Raw genomic sequence first — 19,658 nt, forward strand, 5'->3', positions numbered from 1 at the left:
GACAGGGATTCACTGCTCATAAACCCCATCCATTAGCTGATCGTCTGGCCCACTGCAGTGACAGCGGCATCAGCGGACATTGGAGGAAGTAGGAGCGCCGGCTTCACAACCCATGAAATAACTACCTACTTTTACTTTTGGCTTTCCGCATCCAAGGATACCTCTCCTCGGGGTCATCAGGCAGCACTGCTGACAGCTCTGGAAAAAAGTAGTTGGAAAATAAGGTTATGGGGATGGAAAAATGAAAGTTTATGCTTCCATAGCTGACACTGTTGTTGCCGCTTTTGGTGTTGCTACCACCGCTGTTGTTTCCTCGGCTGACGTTGTTAGCACCATTGTCACTGTTGTTTCCACAGCTGACACTGTTGTTGGCGCCGCTGTTACTGTTGTTGCCGCCACTATGGTTTCCCCAGCTGCCGCTGTTGGTGTTGTTGCCACTGCTGTTGTTTTCAACAAAAATCTCCCGCAGGATCCGTCGCAGCATCCGCAATGGGATCGCGGGGGATTAACAGGGCAATATCCATTATTTTTTAAAATTTTCTCTCCTTTTTCACAGTTAGGATAATGTTTAAGCACACAGAAAATCCCTTTAAAGTTAACCCTTGAATGACCAATCACATAAACGTATGTCATTGTTCTGTAGGGCGAGTATGGAACAAGCTCGGTAGTCATGCTTGCTTTATACCTGGCTGCTACCAGCTAATTTCTACAGCTGACATCTGCTGACTATAGCCACAATCAGAGCTGGCTCCCATCATGACCATTTATCTACTTAGATGCTGCAGCCTATATAATATCTCTATATAAACTCTAGCGCTGGTATAACTGTTTCCCTTCTCTAACTAACATGCGTCTATAGAAGAGTTCCCCTATAAGACACAGCCCGTCACTACTGCCCAGTTTTATACTGTGTAGATGGCCGCTATGAGAATTCTCTATGTGTCACCCAATAAGATCACCCCTTATGGCCTTTGTTGGGATTTTCTGGCAGCCAATTAATGAGCTGTTGCAGCAGGTTCAGCATCTCCCGCGACACTTCTGAAAATAAGAAGAGATGTATACAGTTTAGTTTTAAGACTTGCTTTCTTATGGTAGAGGGTCCTTCTAAAAAGAGTTTCCTGTCCTGTTTTTCCTCTGATGACCTATCCTCCGATAGCCCATCAGTATTTGATGGACAGGGGCCCGCTGCTCAGAAACCCCATCCATCAGCTGATTATCTGGCCCACTGCAGTGACAGCGGCATCAGCGGACATTGCATGAAGTGGAAGCGCCGGCTTCACAACCCATGAAATAACTACCTACTTTTACTTCTGGCTTTCCGCATCCAAGGATACTTCTCCTCGGGGTCATCCGGCGGCACTGCTGACAGTTCTGGAAAAGAGAAGTCATTTATACAGTGTTGAATGTTAAATGGTACTGGTGAAAAATACAACTGCATAAACAGCTCCATGCAGCTTCACGTAGTCTGAAAAATGACATTATGTTTTTTGAAAGTGGGGATGAAAAAATACAAGTTTATGTTTTCATGGCTGACACTATTGTTGCCACTTTTTGTGTTGTTACCCCTGCTGTTGTTTCCACGGCTGACGTTGTTGTTGTTGCCGCCACTGTCACTGTTGTTTCCCCAGCTGACACTGTTGTTGCTGCCGCTGTTGTTGTCGCCGCTGTTGTTTCCACAGCTGACACTGTTGTTGGCGGCGCTGTTAGTTTTGTTGTCGCCACTGATGTTTCTATGGCTGCCGCTGTTGTTGCTGCCGCTGTTGGTGTTGTTGCCGCTGCTGTTGTTTTCAACAGAAATCTCCCGCAGGATCTGCCGCAGCATCCGCCCTGGGATCGCGGGGGATTAACAGAGCAATATCCGTTATTTTTTTAAATTCTCTCTCCTTTTTCACAGTTAGGATAATTTTTAAGCACACAGAAAATCCCTTTAAAGTTAACCCTTCAATGACCAATCACATAAACGTGTCTCATTGATCTGTAGGGTGAGATTACATTGTTTTATACTGTGAGAAGTCTCTAGGTGTCCCCCATAAGATCACTACTTACGGCTTTTGATGGGATTTTCTGGCAGCCAATTAATGAGCTGTTCCAGGAGGTCCAGCATCTCCAGCGACACTTCTGGAAATAAGAAGAGATTTATACAGTTTAGTTTTAAGACATGCTTTCTCATGGTAGAGGGTCCTTCTTAAAAGAGTTTACTGTCCTGTTTTTCCTCTGATGACCTATCCTCCGATAGGCCATGAGTATTTGATGGACAGGGCCCGCTGCTCAGAAACCTAATTCATCAGCTCATCAATCGTCTGGCCCACTTAAGTGACAGCGGCATCAGCGGACATTGGAGGAACTGGGAGCGCCGGCTTCACAACCCATGAAATAACTACCTACTTTTACTTTTTGCTTTCCGCATCCAAGGATACCTCTCCTCCGGGTCATCCGGCAGCACTGCTGACAGATGTGGAAAGGAGAAGTCATTTATACAGTGTTGAATAATAAATGGTACTGGTGGAAAATGCAACTGCAAAAACAGCCCCCATGTAGCTTCACGTAGTCGGAAAATAAGGTTATGTTTTTTGAAAGTGGGGATGAAAAAATGAAAGTTAATGTTTCCATGGCTGACACTATTGTTGCCGTTTTTTTTGTTGTTACCACCGCCGTTGTTTCCACGGCTGACGTTGTTGCCGCCACTGTCACTGTTGTTTCCACAGCTGACACTGTTGTTGCTGCCGCTGTTGTTTCCACAGCTGACACTGTTGTTGGCGCCGCTGTTAGTTTTGTTGTCGCCACTGATGTTTCTATGGCTGACGCTGTTGTTGCCGCAATTGTTGGTATTGTTGCCGTCACTGTCGCTGTTGTTTTCACGGCTGACACTTTTGTTGCCGCCGCTGTTGTTTCCACTACTGCCGCTATTGTTGCTGTTGGTGTTGTTGCCGCTGCTGTTGTCTTCTTTTTTTTTTTCTTTTTGGTTTTAAAATGAAATTTTCATTATAATTGCCCATGAAAATTAAAGAACTGGGAACTGAGGAACTGGGAGCGCCGGCTTCACAACCCATGAAATAACTACCTACTTATACTTTTGGCTTTCCGCATCCAAGGATACCTCTTCCTCGGGTCATCCGGCGGCACTGCTGACAGTTCTGGAAAAGAGAAGTCATTTATACACTATTGAATATTAAATGGTACTGTTGAAAAATACAACAATAGGGTTATGTTTTTTGAAAATGTGGATGGAAAAATAAAAGTTTGTTTCCATGGCTGACACTGTTGTTGCCGCTTTTGGTGTTGTTACCACCAATGTTGTTTCCACAGCTGACGTTGTTGCAGCCACTGTCACGGTTGTTTGCGCCGCTGTTAGTTTTATTGTCGCCACTGTGGTTTCCATAGCTGACACTTTTGTTGGCCCCGCTGTTGTTTCCATGGCTGATGCTGTTGTTGCCGCTGTTGTCGGTATTGTTGCCGCTACTGTCACTGTTTTCACGGCTGACACTGTTGTTGCTGCCACTGTTAGTGTTGTTGCCGCTGACGTTAGTGTTGTTGCTGCCGCTATTGTTGGTGTTCTAGCAACGCACTCTCAGATTTACCGCCCATATGGGATTCAGCAGACACTTTGTATTCCTAATTTCTTTGTGTTTGCGGTCTCTTTACCTACTCATCCGGGCTGGTACACGCTCTCTACAGATCACACCAATCAGCTCTCAGTGTCTGTACAGGTTAAGGCTCCGTACCTACAGCAGCTCATTAAAGCGTCCGCAGGGGCCACAACAAAACTCTTTTCCATCCGCACGCTCACACACAGTCCCCAGTTATACAGTAAGGGCTCTTTCACATAAATATACAGCGTATTACACAATAAATAAAACTGTGATTTCAATGGGTTAATTCCAGTGTGCGTATTTCAGTCACGTAAGAAAAAACGTAGCATTTCTGATTTTAGTGTATATTATGTACCAAAATAACGCATATTAAACTGAAATCATTGGGAACAGTCTTTCAGGTTTTTTTTCTGTGCGCATACATTACATACTTACGCAACTGAAATACATATATGCCCATGTGAATGAGCCCTAACCCATAGACGTCCTCATGCTTTCCTAGTACACAAATGCATCTATATCAGTAAGTCACATTATATACTGGATTAGATTCCCACATCTCCCCTTACAGTCTTTTACATCTGCATCCTGTTATATAAGTCTATATTACCTTCAGGATATGTAGTCAGGGTAGTGGGTAGCAGGTCTTCTGTAGCTATATCTCCTGTTAGGCCCCCTGTCCACGGCTGTTGCCGAATATTGCCAGCGATATTCTGCCGTGGGGGAGGAGGGGGGCTGCTGTCAGTTCTTTGCGGTGAGTCTATCTGATAGATACATAGGCTCGGCGCGTAGAATCGTGGCACGCAGCGATTTAGATCCCGCGAGCGGAGAATCGCTATTATTCTTCACTCGTGGATGCCACTGCTGCGCTTTTCATAGCAATGCTATGAAAAAGTGTACACTGCGTTACCAGCGGCTGGTTATCACCGCGGGTAACACAATGAACAATCGCCCATGGACAGGCAGCCTAAGAAACAAGAACATAATCACTTCAATCACAAAGCAAACCAATATATACAGTGGGGTCTCAAAGTAAGGAAACACCCAGAGAAAATGAAAATGGTTTAGCGGATGATGATCCAACTTTAGACACAAACTGTAGAGGAAGGGAGGAACCCGTTAGGCCATGTAACCTAAGTATTGCAGTATATTCTACATGCAATCAGACGATCACTAATTCGGGTCACCTGCTAGGACAAAAAAAGTAAAATAAAAGTCAGTTTAATAACCTTTTGTTGAAGTGAATGGAAACTGAGCTGCAATTCCAGAAACAACCCACAAAGAAGGGTGGCGCTGTGTTTGAAAAAAAACACGTTTTTTAACCCTGGACAACCCCATTAACCCCATCATGTCAACATATTGAGCTTGTCTATATCTTTAATAAATTGGGGAATGGTTTCCTACAGTTATAAGTAATGACATAAAATAGAGGAATAAATAGTAATAGTAACAATGTCATTATACACTTATCATTCATACTGTGAAGAGTCAGAATAATAACAGTCCTAATTCTGACCTCCAGTCCAGATGTTCCTATAGGGAGACCATGGCATTAACTAGTTTCATATATTATCTACATTTGGGCTTCAATCCGAACCCGAGAGTTATAGGATGCATCTCTTATTACAGGAAGACTAGCCAATTCTAACTAATTTCCTGTTAATGGCGCAGACAGCGGCGGCGCTCACTAGTGGGGAGACAACTTTTGAAAGAATCGGTTTGGTCCAAATTAAATTGAGCTTAACCATAAATTCAACAAAACCCCTGAGGCTGCCTTTCCATGGGTGAATTTGCATTGCGAGATGACACACTTTCCATAGGCTTACTATGGGAAGCACAGCCCGACGTACAGGAGGGGAGTATCATAGCGATTCTCCACTGGCGAAATTCAAATCGCCACGATTCTCAGCAGTGAGCCTATCTATTATATAGGCTCACCGCGGATACCTGTCAGTGCTTCGCCCTCCTCCCTGTGGCGGAATATCACTAGCGATATTCCGTCACGGCCGTGGACAGGGGGCCTAAAACTGCTGTATAACACTGTCTAAGGGCAGCGATGAAATAATGTAACATGGTAAAGGTCAAGAAGTCGCCGTGTCCAAAAAAACGATCAACAAGAAAATAAACGCTGTGCTCTGTAATATCTCCATTGTAGCAGGAATAGTCAGGATAATAACAGTCCTAATTCTGACCTCCGGTCCAGATGTTCCTATGGGGAGAACAAGGCACTCATTAGCCTCATATATCATCTATGTTTGGGCTCCAATCTGAACCAGAGGTTTATAGGGCATATTTCCTATTACAGGAAGACTAGCGGATCCTAATTAAATCTCCTGTAAATGGCGCGGACTGCGGTGGCGCTCACTAGTGGGGAGACAACTTGTGAAAAATCAGTTTGGTCCAAATTAATTTGAACTGAACCACAAGTTCACCAAAACCCCTAAAACTGCTGTATAATACTGTTTAAGGACAGCGATGAAATAATGTAACTTACTATGTAAAGGTCAAGAAGTCGCCATGTCCAAAAAAAAACACAAATACATCTCAAACCATAAGAGCTGTGCTCTGTAATATCTCCATTGTAGCAGGACTAGTCAGAATAATAACAGCCCTTATTACGACCTCCGGTCCAGATGTCCCTATGGGGAGAAGAAGGCATTCATTAGCCTCATATATCATCTATGTTTGGGCTCCAATCTGAACCAGAGATTTATAGGGCATATTTCCTATTACAGGAAGACTAGCGGATCCTAATTAAATAATCTCCTGTAAATGGCGCGGACTGCGGGGGCGCTCACTAGTGGGGAACCAACTTGTGAAAGGTTCGGTTCAAATAATTTCAACTGAACCACAAGTTCACCAAAACCCCTAAAACTGCTGTATAATACTATCTAAGGGCAGCGATGAAATAATGTAACTAACCAGGTAACGGGCGAGAGGTCGCCATGTCCAAAAAATCACAAACACAATCCAAACCATAAGAGCTGTGCTCCATAGTATCTCCATTGTAGCAGGAATAGTCAGAATAATAGCGGTCCTAATTCTGACCTCCGGTCCAGATGTTCCTATGGGGAGAACAAGGCACTCATTAGCCTCATATATCATCTATGTTTGGGCTCCAGTCTGAACCAGAGATTTATAGGGCATATTTCCTATTACAGGAAGACTAGCGGATCCTAATTAAATAATCTCCTGTAAATGGCGCGGACTGCGGGGGCGCTCACTAGTGGGGAACCAACTTGTGAAAGGTTCGGTTCAAATAATTTCAACTGAACCACAAGTTCACCAAAACCCCTAAAACTGCTGTATAATACTATCTAAGGGCACCGATGAAATAATGTAACTAACCAGGTAACGGGCGAGAGGTCGCCATGTCCAAAAAAATCACAAACACAATCCAAACCATAAGAGCTGTGCTCCATAGTATCTCCATTGTAGCAGGAATAGTCAGAATAATAGCGGTCCTAATTCTGACCTCCGGTCCAGATGTTCCTATGGGGAGAACAAGGCACTCATTAGCCTCATATATCATCTATGTTTGGGCTCCAATCTGAACCAGAGATTTATAGGGCATATTTCCTATTACAGGAAGACTAGCGGATCCTAATTAAATAATCTCCTGTAAATGGCGCGGACTGTGGGGGCACTCACTAGTGGGGAACCAACTTGTGAAAGGTTCGGTTCAAATAATTTCAACTGAACCACAAGTTCACCAAAACCCCTAAAACTGCTGTATAATACTATCTAAGGGCAGCGATGAAATAATGTAACTAACCAGGTAACGGGCGAGAGGTCGCCATGTCCAAAAAAATCACAAACACAATCCAAACCATAAGAGCTGTGCTCCATAGTATCTCCATTGTAGCAGGAATAGTCAGAATAATAACGGTCCTAATTCTGACCTCCGGTCCAGATGTTCCAATGGGGAGAACAAGGCATTCATTAGCTTCACACATCATCTACATGTGGGCTCCAATCCCAACCCGAGATTCATAGGGCGCATCACTAGTTGGAAGCCAACTTTTGAATATGTAGATAAAGAGCAAATTTCTTCTCATTTCTCCAGTTTTGACCATCAGGTTCTCTCCAGGGGTCACTATGTTCTTATCTGACAATCCTGTAAACATAAAGAAATATACAAGTTATCATCATGTTAATCACATTAACCCCTTCTACCTCTGTAGCGTATGTGTATGTCTCAGAGGTGTGGGGTGGATACAAAGTGGGTCCGGGAGCCAAGCTAGCTGCATACCTGGAGGGTGACGGCTGTTCTGACAGTTGATATCCGCTGCTAAAGGTCACAGTTGGAGCTAATTCTGATAGCAGCTATTTGACATCTTACATGCACTGTCTAACCTGACGACGGCATGTAAACTGTCAGCATTGGGGAGGGGGCTCTCCCTCCGACTCACCATCTAAGCCACCATGTGATTGCGGTGAGTCAGTGTTTGCCATGGCAGCCCTGGGTCTAGTAAAGACTCTCAGGGCTGCCATGTATTTAAAGGGGTATTTTAAATTGACAAGCCATCAATAGATGATCGTTGGGACCAGCCATTCAAATTCCAATCCATCAGATGATTTCCGATGTGGTCAGCGCAGGAAGCAAAATGTGCCGACCATGGCGCAGCGACCCAGGTTGGAAATGCAGATGCAGCGTCTATTAAATACAATGGCAGAGACCAGCATACAACATCAAGTCCCCTCATTTCACTGAGATATATATATTAGGTAGTAGGAGACTGTTTTTACCTTCAGCATCCGCTGATCCAGGCGGTGTCTCGGGTGCTCCGTTATCCTCATTGGGTGCTGTTTCTTCAGCAAGCAAGAGAGAAAGAAATAAGAGAACATTATTCTTCGTGCTGCTAGAGACGTCTAGAAATGTATATGTAAGGAGAATTTATGTGTTTATCAAAGAGAAGATGATCCCAGATCCCGTGCAGAAGTCTGGTCCCAGGAGAAACACATCACACCAGCCTGTGCTGTATCAAGTGATTTCTAATTTATTCTGAGGTGGACAAAGCATATATACCCTAAATCACATCACAGCAAAAAGTATATACCTCCAAGATGGATAGAATACATAATAGGCTAAAACTGAAATGATTAACATAAGTTACACCTTCTAAGGTGTATCTATTACATACAATGAGACCATTATGAATTCAGGAGAAAGGAATGCATGTAATGCCTTACAGTCCTACCCCCTGTAGTCTATAGTTTCCTGTCTGTAGATATGCATACATGGGGGGTCTAGCAGACTCTCATCTTTAATCTATTTTCCTGAGAAGACATGGAGGCCCATAGAAGGGTGTTATTTAACCCCTTCAGTACTTGAACTAGCAGCAGGCTATATCTTTCTATTCCATAATGCAATATAGAATAATTAACTGATACATTGATCTACAATTTTCTTAACATTCCCCACTTTAGATCAATACATCAACACAGTATAACAGTAATACACATATATAATGACTCTACCACAGACCCCCTGGCTCAGGCCCGAAGCTTTATTACCAGGACGCCTGGGTTTACACTTCAAGACTAAGTATATAATTATTTCATATAAAAGCATTACATTGAGATATATATATATATATATATATATATATATATAAAGTCATTCCACCAATTGTACCCACAATTAGGCCCGCCCCCAAGAGAAGCTTGGCCTTGATTTATTATGAGATTGATGTTTCTTTCTTCATATATAAATGATTGTCCATTATGATATAAAATCTTACTTATTGAAATGTCACTCAGTTATTAGAGCAATCCTCCGGTACAATCAGGACACACTGGAATCAAAATGTCACACTTCAAAATCATCAAAGTAAAATAGCGATTTCTTCGTAGAGCTTTTACCCATCACTTGTCAGAAAGAGGTGGTCACCTGAACCAGTAAATCATCCTGTTCTTCGTCATCTTGTATATTTTGAAACATAGCTTTGGTGATGGAAGTGTTAATAATAATAATATTTTGTAACAGTCCTCGGATACATGGAATACAGCAACAACCGCAGAGTACTAGAATGGAGGCAAATACTGACATAGAGACTAATGTGGAGTATATGACTTGTGACCGGTGTCCGAACAAGTTTTCCAACCAGTCTGTGAATGGATAGTCTATTCCAGAGTTATCAGCTAGTTCATTTTATTATGCATTTAACCCTTCCAGTGCTCAGGTATCATCTGGTGCCGTGTTATTAGGAATGAAAGTACAACAATATCCTCCAATCATTTTACAAACTCTGCTAGTAACATAACAAGAGCCATTCTATTTTGCCATGCTATAAGTGTAAGGTATGTCCTAGTTGTTCCTCTAGGCCCTTGATTGCATCTCTTGTATAATTAACAAATCTCTGTTGGTTATAGTATGTGTAATTAATCCGGTCTACATCTTTATTCACTGTTACCCACCATACAAGAAGAGACTCAAACCCCCTGCAGCCATCCGATTTCTCGTCCCATACTCGTCCGGTACCCCCCTTGGGACCCCGATGGGTCAGAGGAACCTTTGGGAGAGGTGTTCCTAGTTCTCCAGACACGGCCCTTGCTGTTGCCCTCAGAGGTCTTTAGGTACACAGGCATTATCAGTTGTACCAAGCACAATCCCGTTAGGGGCTGTACCTGGCACCTGTTCTAGGCCCGGTCACCACACAACCATCACACGTCTGTGCGTGCTCTCTGTAGCTCAGGCCATATCCCAGAGACAGCGTGCCCTTACGGTTCTCCTCTCCGCCCAGTATCCCTCGGGCAGTCTCCCGTAGTCTGCCTCAGTCCCATTACCAGGTAGCGCGAAGCAAGTCTAACCCCAGGACCAGAGGCAACAGCAGGTATTTGGTCCCAGCTCACAGGTGGAAACAGCAAACTCAATGTATAACATGGATCACTTATCTGTGGGGGGTAGGTACAGTTAAGAAGCTTAATCACACATTTTAGTTCATCACAGCTTGAAGACTTGTCATTGACTTTTATCTATCGTGGGGTCAAGTCTTTCTATCTCATATAATTATTAACATTCTCTATACACAATATTTACTGCATAACATTAAGATTTACACAAGTACTACTACTCCAATCATCTGCAGTCGCTTGATCCTCCAACGTTAACAATCCCCCCTCAGGAATTTCTCTTATCAGGGAGAGGTGATGAGTAAGATAAACAGAGCTTTAGCTGTGTCTGCCTCCTACAGATAACTGCAGCATCCTTGTGCTATCCTTCCCGTAATAGGGACACTCAGCTCTCACATTATCAACAACTTCATTATTATTTTTCTCTTAATGACATTATCACATTGAAAACACCATTTAACAATCAAAATCACTGCAAACCAATCACAGAACGGACATGTACACAAATAACAGCAAGAATGGACGTTCCCTATTCACACAGGTTTATACTAAACTTCATTCCTGATCATCTTCATTACAGGTCTATTCATATCAAGCAAGTAGAGCATGGCTAGTCAGTCACACTCCCCCCTCCCTTTTTCTCACTGAACTCTAAAGCTGAAAGGTGGGGGTGAGAGTGAAAGAAGCATTCCCATGTAACAGAGGATGTAACCATTTGTGAGCTGACCCCAGCACAAAGAGCAGCACTCAGGCCATTGTCATCTTCATCTAATACTACTGTAAACCTTCATTCCTTCACTGTCTGATCCCAGGACTGTCTGCATCATGTAATCATCCCTTCTGTCCTGCTGCCTACTATCCCTGGTCCTTGTCAGCAACACCGTCACCCATAGCAACCTGTCACCTCCCTACCGTCACCCATAGCAACCTGTCCCCTCACTACCTGACACTTATCTGAAGGAGACCGTACATATTCCTCTGCTACGACTAAATATCCCGCAGTATCACCCTGACCCTATCTTATAGCACACACCTCAGGTAGACAACATATCATCAGCACACAGAGGACAGTGATGGAGGCTTCTGACTATTCCTATGCAGTTCAGAGAAGGCACTAATCACTGGTGTTGTGTACTACAAGTACAAGCATTGGGATGCCAGGTAGAAGGTACAGCTATGGGATGTAAGGAGCCAAGATGGCGCCTGGGCGGCGGCTGAAGGTCTTACAGCAGGTACTAAAATGGCCGCAGGCCATGACTAGCACTAAGATGGCCGCCAGGGACGTGGCCTGACTAGGAGTACGATCAAGCCAGGCAAGCATCTAGCCACGCCTTACCCCTTTGTGTGCAATGCCAACAAGTCCCTCATCTGACACACATCTATAATAATCTTTGTGTATAGCGCCAACATATCCCGCAGCGCTTACATAGACGGGGGGATACAGAAAGACAAACGTACAAACATTACAGAACCGCGGTTACATAGTAATCAGCTGATGGAAACAATAGGGGTGAGGGTCCTGCTCCAACGAGCTTACATACTACAGGTAATGGGGGGTACAGGAGGTAAAGGGGCTGGAGATGTGCACAGTATGGCGGGGTGGAGATGTGCACGGTATGGCGGGGTGGAGATGTGCACGGTATGGCGGGGTGGAGATGTGCACGGTATGGCGAAGTAGAGAGTGAGGGGTGATATACACATAGACAATGGTTAGACATTTAGCCGTGTGACGGCAGAAACTGTGTGACTGCAGGAGCGGTTTATGATGGCTAGCAGGGATTGCAGTCAGTAGGTCAGGGAGCAGATCTACCAGTATGGCGCTCGTCACTCCATCTATAGAAGTTACACTCAGAGCTCTCCCAGCATCCCCCATGTGTAGGATCGGGTCCCCTCCTGGTCTTATACTCCCTTCTGCATTGTTTAGCACAAATAATACAAGACAAAAAAATTTTTTTAGAGTAGTTTGTAAACCCCTAGGCTGTGAACACTGTCCATATGAGTGCTACCATCCCCCCTGTTGAGACATGACACAGGCCATGGCTCAAAACTGCTGCACATCTGAAGAACAATTTAGGTAAGATAGCTTTTTTTTTTTTTTTTTTTTAACGGAGATGTACAGTCCATCTACAAAGAGTGTATTCAGCATCCACAAGAGATACCTCCTGCAGATCTGGTCTGAGTAACACCTCATGTGCCATCTCTCCTAGACAGTTGTGTGGAGGACCGTCTAAAGAAATAGGCAGTAAGGTAGATGGATGGAGCGTAGTACATCCCTAGGTTGTCAGGTGTGGCTGTGAGAGCAGTAGTGTCCTGCAGGGGGAGGTCTAGAAGGACTAAGATATGAGTATAACTAACTGCGTGCGGTACTCAGTGTGTGGGGGGACAGCACTATAGTGGCAGAAGGTCTGACTACCGCTTGTACACAGGCTGGGAGCGCTCGGCCACTGGATCTAGTCTGCAAGAGTAGTATGCCAGCGGTCTGCTTCTCACCGTGTTCCTGAGTTAACACAGAGGTCATATATCCTTCCCCTGAGTCAACAGTTAGCACAAAGGGCTTGTAGTTCAGCAGCCCCCCAGACTGATGTGCCCACCAGAGTCTGTTTTAATGTAATAAAGGCTTCTTCAGAGGACCCATCCCACTGGATCTTATCAGCTGCAGCCAGAGGTTCATCATAGATGAGTCTGGTAAGAAGCGCTGTCAGAGATGCAGAATTTGAGATCCAGGAGCTGTAGAAGTTTGTCTGTTACGATCGTGTGGGCAGGCAAAGCACGGAACCCACATGATCATGACCAAAGGGGACGCACACGGGTATCACCAGGGTCACACGGGACTCACACCGGTTTCAGGCAACTGACCCTGTGCTACAAGGGAGGATGACAGTGGCCCTACCTAAGCGGGGACATTGCCCTAATAAGGGCAGCCCAGCGGTCTTCGGATCTGGGCCCTAGCTGATCCTAGGAGCCACACACCAGAACAGGATGCATTCACATGCCACATGACAGACCCAGAATACACTGCACACAAAATGCAACCACTAGTACCAGATTGGAAGCTGAATATAAATACCAGGTATTAGTTGACATGTTGTACAATAAGTGGAAGCTAGTAGGCCACTTCACGGCTCCTGGTTATACTGCTAGTCCCTACACTAACCAGGAGTCCAGCAGAACCAGACAGAGTTCACACCGCACGCTGCAACAGGACAGGACACAGATAGCAGGACACACAGCAAACTAACACAAAGCTGACAGAATATAAACGTACAAACGGACATGAACCTGATCACACTGCAACCCTCACCAGACAAGCATTCATGACTGCTCGCCTGAGGGGCCATATAGACTGACCAGGGGATTGGCTAGCAGACAGTACCACACCCAGCCAGCTCAATCATTAACCCTGAGAGTGCTGTGCTGCTGGAAACACAATAGAACAACAAATCCCAGCAGCACACGTAACATTGTCATTCCCAAAGAGGACATCATTTGCTCATAGTTTTGGGACCTCCAGAATTGCTTGCCTACCTTCATCTGACAGGTTATAACCCAAATATTTAACCTTTTGCTGACCGTATTGGAGTTTCTACATGTTTACTTTATGGCCTTGCTCATAAATAAACCTCAAGAGTACGACTGTGTCCCCCCCCCACAATTCTCTCCACTGTCTGCTGTTAGCTACCAACATACAGTAGTCGCTGACTACCTCTAAGAGGCTGGAACTGCGCTAAGTGTGCTGACATAGCCTGGGAGAAAATTGTTGGAGATTCACAGCAGCCCTGAGGTACTCAGGTGAAGGTATACCTAATTCTATCATAATATCTCATCACAACACATTTACTGGACATATTCAAGACTACATAATCTGACATTTCACAGGCTTATTTGTCTCTAGGTCTGTTATAACGGGTTCAGAGAGGGATTCCCTGTGGGTCCGGCCATTAACCCCTCTGACCAGGATATGACTATTACTACATTTAACATTGGCTACATATTGGGATGTATTAATGCCCTGGTCGCTCCTGAGTCCACCAGGAAAGTAATCATCCGCCCATTCACCTGGAGATCTATCTCAGGCAGTGGAAATTGCCATGAGATCCTCCAAGTGTTGTACATCCACCCCTCCTAGTCATTTTTCCCCAAGGTGGCTGAGAACATTGTTTCTCAGGGCACTCTCGGGCAAAATCACTAGACTTCCCATAATTCCAACACACATTTAAATCCCCGAGCTGCATCCCACCTCTGCTTCTTCCTCTGTCTCTGCTTTCACATCCTCTCGCTGTCCAATGACCTCTCTGACTTTCTTGAACCATCATATCACATTCTTCTCCCCATATAAAAAACCCTCACTTTCTCACCCTTTTCTTTGTACACTTTTCTGCATGTTTTGCATATTGCAAAACATCCTGCAATGATCCCATCCTCAGGGTAACCATGTATCTCATTATATAACCTCCTATTCCCTTCTGATTATACTATGGAAGGGGTCCACCATCTCCTCCCCTCCCATTCTAATTTCCTTCTACAGAACTCCAATCTGGTCATAGAATTCTTCTATCTGCTCTCTCTATTTTTCATTCAATTGGAACTCCTCATTAACCCTTTGAATTGTTCATCAAACTGTCGGGGTCTATTTTTATATGGGCGTGACAGTTTGGGGCTTCTTTTAACCAGACTTCAGCAGCGGATAATCCGTATTTCTGCTGATCTTTTAGCTGATTTTGTCCGTATTTTATCACATAATGCTTTACAACTAGGAACTCTTAATTTATTTATTTATTCCACTCATCTCAATCACTCACACATTCGCTTCATGCAATATAAGACAGCAATACAAATAGTACATTATGTTAGTAGGTGGCCGCCCTCTTCATATTCTTAGTTACTCTATAACACAATATCAAAGAGAAAGTAATAGAAAGATAAGGAGTAAAGTTCCTGGACACCCCTGTGTCCCATGACGTCATCTAACCACTTTTTACGTGTCGCACGGAGTTAATTCTTTCCTGTAGCCTTCTCACAATGGCTATGGTCTCACATAGACTACTGCTATTGCCCCTTTGGCAACCCATTCGTCTATACTTCTCATTTACCTTACACATTTCACATAGACTACTGCTATTGTCCCTTCGTCTATGATTGCCTCTCATTTACAATACACATTGTAAATTCTACTAACACTAAAGTATACAGAAGAAGAAGAAGAGAGAAGAGAAGTTTAACCATTGTTATACTTACTACACGTTATCTGGGAGGCTTCTAAATTCTCCGGCTAGTTCGGAAAAACGTCACTGTTTCAGACAGGATGCCCGACTGGCCTCTAATGACGTCTAAGCAAGACGGAGGTCTTTTAATGATCGGAGAGTACTTCAGACCCACCTTTTCACAGCCAGGCTGTCCTCTCCCTCTGCAGTGAGTGATTCCGGCTCGAAGGACCAAAAATGTAAGGAGAATTTATGTGTTTATCAAAGAGAAGATGATCCCAGATCCCGTGCAGAAGTCTGGTCCCAGGAGAAACACATCACACTAGCCTGTGCTGTATCAAGTGATTTCTAATTTATTCTGAGGTGGACAAAGCATATATACCCTAAATGACATCACAGCAAAAAGTATATACCTCCAAGATGGATAGAATACATAATAGGCTAAAACTGAAATGATTAACATAAGTTACACCTTCTAAGGTGTATCTATTACATACAATGAGACCATTATGAATTCAGGAGAAAGGAATGCATGTAATGCCTTACAGTCCTACCCCCTGTAGTCTATAGTTTCCTGTCTGTAGATATGCATACATGGGGGGTCTAGCAGACTCTCATCTTTAATCTATTTTCCTGAGAAGACATGGAGGCCCATAGAAGGGTGTTATTTAACCCCTTCAGTACTTGAACTAGCAGCAGGCTATATCTTTCTATTCCATAATGCAATATAGAATAATTAACTGATACATTGATCTACAATTTTCTTAACAGTATATGATTGGACAGAATGGAACAGAGAGATGAGAACCAAGTGATATGAGGATGAGATAAGTAACATTACCAGGTAAAGGCCGAGAAGTCGCCGTGTCCAAAAAAACACAAGTACAACCCGAAATATAAGAGCTGTGCTCTGTAAAGTCAGCATTGTAGAAGAGGCAGAATCACAGAGAGCGTGATCACTTATCCCAAACTGCTTTATGATGATAACTTACAGCTGCCGTAAAACGTTAAAGAGATAAAGCTTGAATAACAATATTATAGGGAAAAAGACAAAAAACACTAATCAGAAGAATAGAGTCTTGTGAGGAAACAAAAAGAAGTGACTGAAAAAGAATAAGGAAAGGACTTACCTGGCGTGGACAACTAGCCCGAGGGGAGGGGTAGCCGCCACACCTGTAGTCCTGGTAAGCCGGACATTTCTTCTGCACCAGATGCATCCATGGGACAGGAAGACTCCAAAAGCCAAGGGATTTAGGACAAAGGATGAGAAGTGTCCAAAAATATAGCAAATCCAATCAAAAATATAAGAACTGTGTTCAGTAAAGTCAACATTGTAGAAGAGGCAGAATCACGGAGAGCGTGATCACTTATCCCAGCCCTGATTTATGAGGTTATCGCCCTAATCATGCTGTGATTTTTTGATATGGCTGCACAAGAAAAATCGCTCATGTGAATTAACCCATTGTAAATAATGGGTTATTGCAACAGATAAAATCTGTGTGTCCCGCAATGACAGAATGTGCGTGGTTTTTTTTTATCCGTGTAAATATAGGCTTAGTGCTGAAACAGATGAATGCGTTTGCACATGTTTTTGGGCGCATGAAATCATGCCTGTAAAATGTGACAAAGCGAAGCCATTCATTTCAATGGGTTCGTTCTCCTGAGCGTATTTCTCATGCTCAGGACCTGCCCTATCTTCCTGCGTATTATGCAGAAAGCTGCTATAGAAGTCAATGGCAGGTTTAAAAAACCCAAGGGGATGGGTGCGGCCTGGCGGGTGACGCAGGGAGAAGACAGCTGGTCCTTATTAGGCTTTAAATAGTATCACACACGTGTGAATTGGCATTGTGTGGACAAAAATTACAGTACTATGGGCCGGCACGCACATATCAGCCTGAGTATTGCCATTCCACAACCTTGTTCATGTGCAAATACGCCCCGGTGGACATATTTGCGCACACGCTCGTCTGTCAAAGCCCTAGGTCAGCTTTAATTTGGAACCACTCTTGTTGACCCTGTACAAGCAATAGACAGTTCACATTTATAGGGTAAGGTCAGGGGTTCCCAAATGTGATCTGTGACTTCCTGGGGATCACAAGAGGATTCCGGCCTCACAGGCAGCTGCGATTTTGCTCAGTGAAAAACTGACTGATTTCTTACAAGGGTTTGCGCATTTTGCATCAGTTTTTGTATTTTAAATTTTTTTTTAAATGTGCACAAGTGAATACACGCATTGGGGAAAATGTATTAAGACCCGCATTTTACACACCGGTCTTCATAGGATTTCACCTCGGTGCAACAAACACATCTAATATATGCGCATGCCTCTTCATATATTTGGCGCATCTTGGCAGCTCCGTACATCTACAGTGATATGTACATGAGGTCCGGCCTCACATACACTTCTGGTATAATTCATGACAGTTTGTGGCATAAATTATAAATAAATGTGTCGGTCTGGGGTGACTCCGCCTCCTCCTGACAAACCCTGCCTACTTTTTAGAAAAGCATCAAGAAAAGCGCAACAAGTTGCGCATTTTTCTGTTAATCCTCTCCTTGAAAATAATGCGCAACTATTTTACACCGGAAACTTGGCATGTTATTTTTTTTTTTCCTATAGCGTTTGCCACATGGGATGATAATTTTGTAGAGACTGTAAGAATCAATTATACCAAATGTATGTAATATCCAGGATCTGATAGATGGGAGAAGACTTTACCTTCACAGTACGGTTTCCGGGTGGTTTTCATGTTACGACTTGAGAAAAACAAGAATGATATATTCTTTAGAAGTGCAAACAGAAATCCAAGTAAAACTCTCCCACGGGATCCACCGCAGCAACTGCACTGGGATCGCAGGGGATTTACAGGGCGATATCCGTTATTTTTTAAAATACTATCACATTTTTCACTGTTAGGATCATTTTTAAGCACACAGAAAATCCCTTTAACGTTAATGACCAATAAACATACGTCATTGGTCTGTAATGAGAGTATGGAACAAGCTCAGTATCCATGCTTGCTTCATACCTGGCTACTACCAGCTGCTTCCTAAGGATGGATTCAGAAGAACGTATATTGGCTGGGTTTTCACGCCGAGCCGATATACGTTGTCTCTCTCTGCAGGAGGGGAGCCTGGAAGAGCCAGGAGCAGTGCTCTGAGCTCCCACCCCCTCTCTGCCTCCTCTCCGCCCCTCTGCACTATTTGCAATGACGAGAGGCGGGACAGGGGTGGGGCTAATGCTCACCCCTTAGCCCCGCCTCCTTTCATTGCAAATAGTGCAGAGGGGCGGAGAGGAGGCAGAGAGGGGGCGGGAGCTCAGTTACTGCTCCTGGCTCTTTCATCTTTCCCCCCTGCAGTTGAGGACACCGTATATCGGCTCGGCGTGAAAACCGAGCCGATATACGGTCGTCTGAATCCACCCTAAAGCTGACATAGGAGTCAGCTCCAATTGTGGCCTATCATGGCCATTTAACTACTTAGATTCTGCAACCTATATAATCTCTCTACATAAGCTCTAGCGCTGGTATAACTGCCTCCCTTATCTAACTGACATGCGTCTATGGAAGAGTTCCCCTATAAGACACAGCCCGTCACTACTGCACAGTTTTATACTGTGTGGATGGCCGCTATGAGAATTATCTGTGTGTCACCCCAAAAGGTAACCCCTTACAGCCAATTAATGTGCTGTTCCAGCAGGTCCAGCATCTCCTGTGACAGTTCTGGAAATAAGAAGAGATGTATACAGTTTAGTTTTAAGACGTGCTTTCTTATGGTAGAGGTTCTGTAGATGGCCGTTATGAAGGTTCTCTATGTGTCACCCTACAGGATAACCCCTTACAGCGTTTGATGGGTTTTTCGGCAGCCAATTAAGGTGCTCTTCCAGGTAATTCAGCTCCTCCCATGACAGTTCCGTAAATAGAGATTCATACGGTTTAGTTTAAAGACATGCTTTCTTATGGTAGAAGGTCCTTCTAAAAAGGGTCTCCTGTCTTGTTTTTCAACTGATGAC

The 19,658-nt window shown here is 44.0% G+C and overlaps 1 protein-coding gene across 1 annotated transcript; it reads right to left on the reverse strand.

Moving 5' to 3' along the window:
• Positions 1-955: 955 nt before the first annotated feature.
• On the reverse strand, positions 956-18,396 carry LOC136620018 (putative uncharacterized protein DDB_G0289263). The gene is made up of 9 exons (XM_066594776.1): positions 18,366-18,396; positions 8,340-8,462; positions 7,574-7,707; positions 3,287-3,554; positions 3,066-3,134; positions 2,647-2,955; positions 2,047-2,118; positions 1,564-1,827; positions 956-1,038 (listed from the first exon to the last, which is right to left on the reverse strand). Exons 1-9 carry the CDS (start codon positions 18,394-18,396, stop codon positions 956-958), a joined length of 1,353 nt encoding a protein of 450 aa, XP_066450873.1.
• Between the last annotated feature and the right edge of the window lie 1,262 nt (positions 18,397-19,658).

Source organism: Eleutherodactylus coqui, chromosome 1 (genome assembly GCF_035609145.1).
Source record: "Eleutherodactylus coqui strain aEleCoq1 chromosome 1, aEleCoq1.hap1, whole genome shotgun sequence".
Lineage (NCBI taxonomy): Eukaryota > Metazoa > Chordata > Amphibia > Anura > Eleutherodactylidae > Eleutherodactylus > Eleutherodactylus coqui.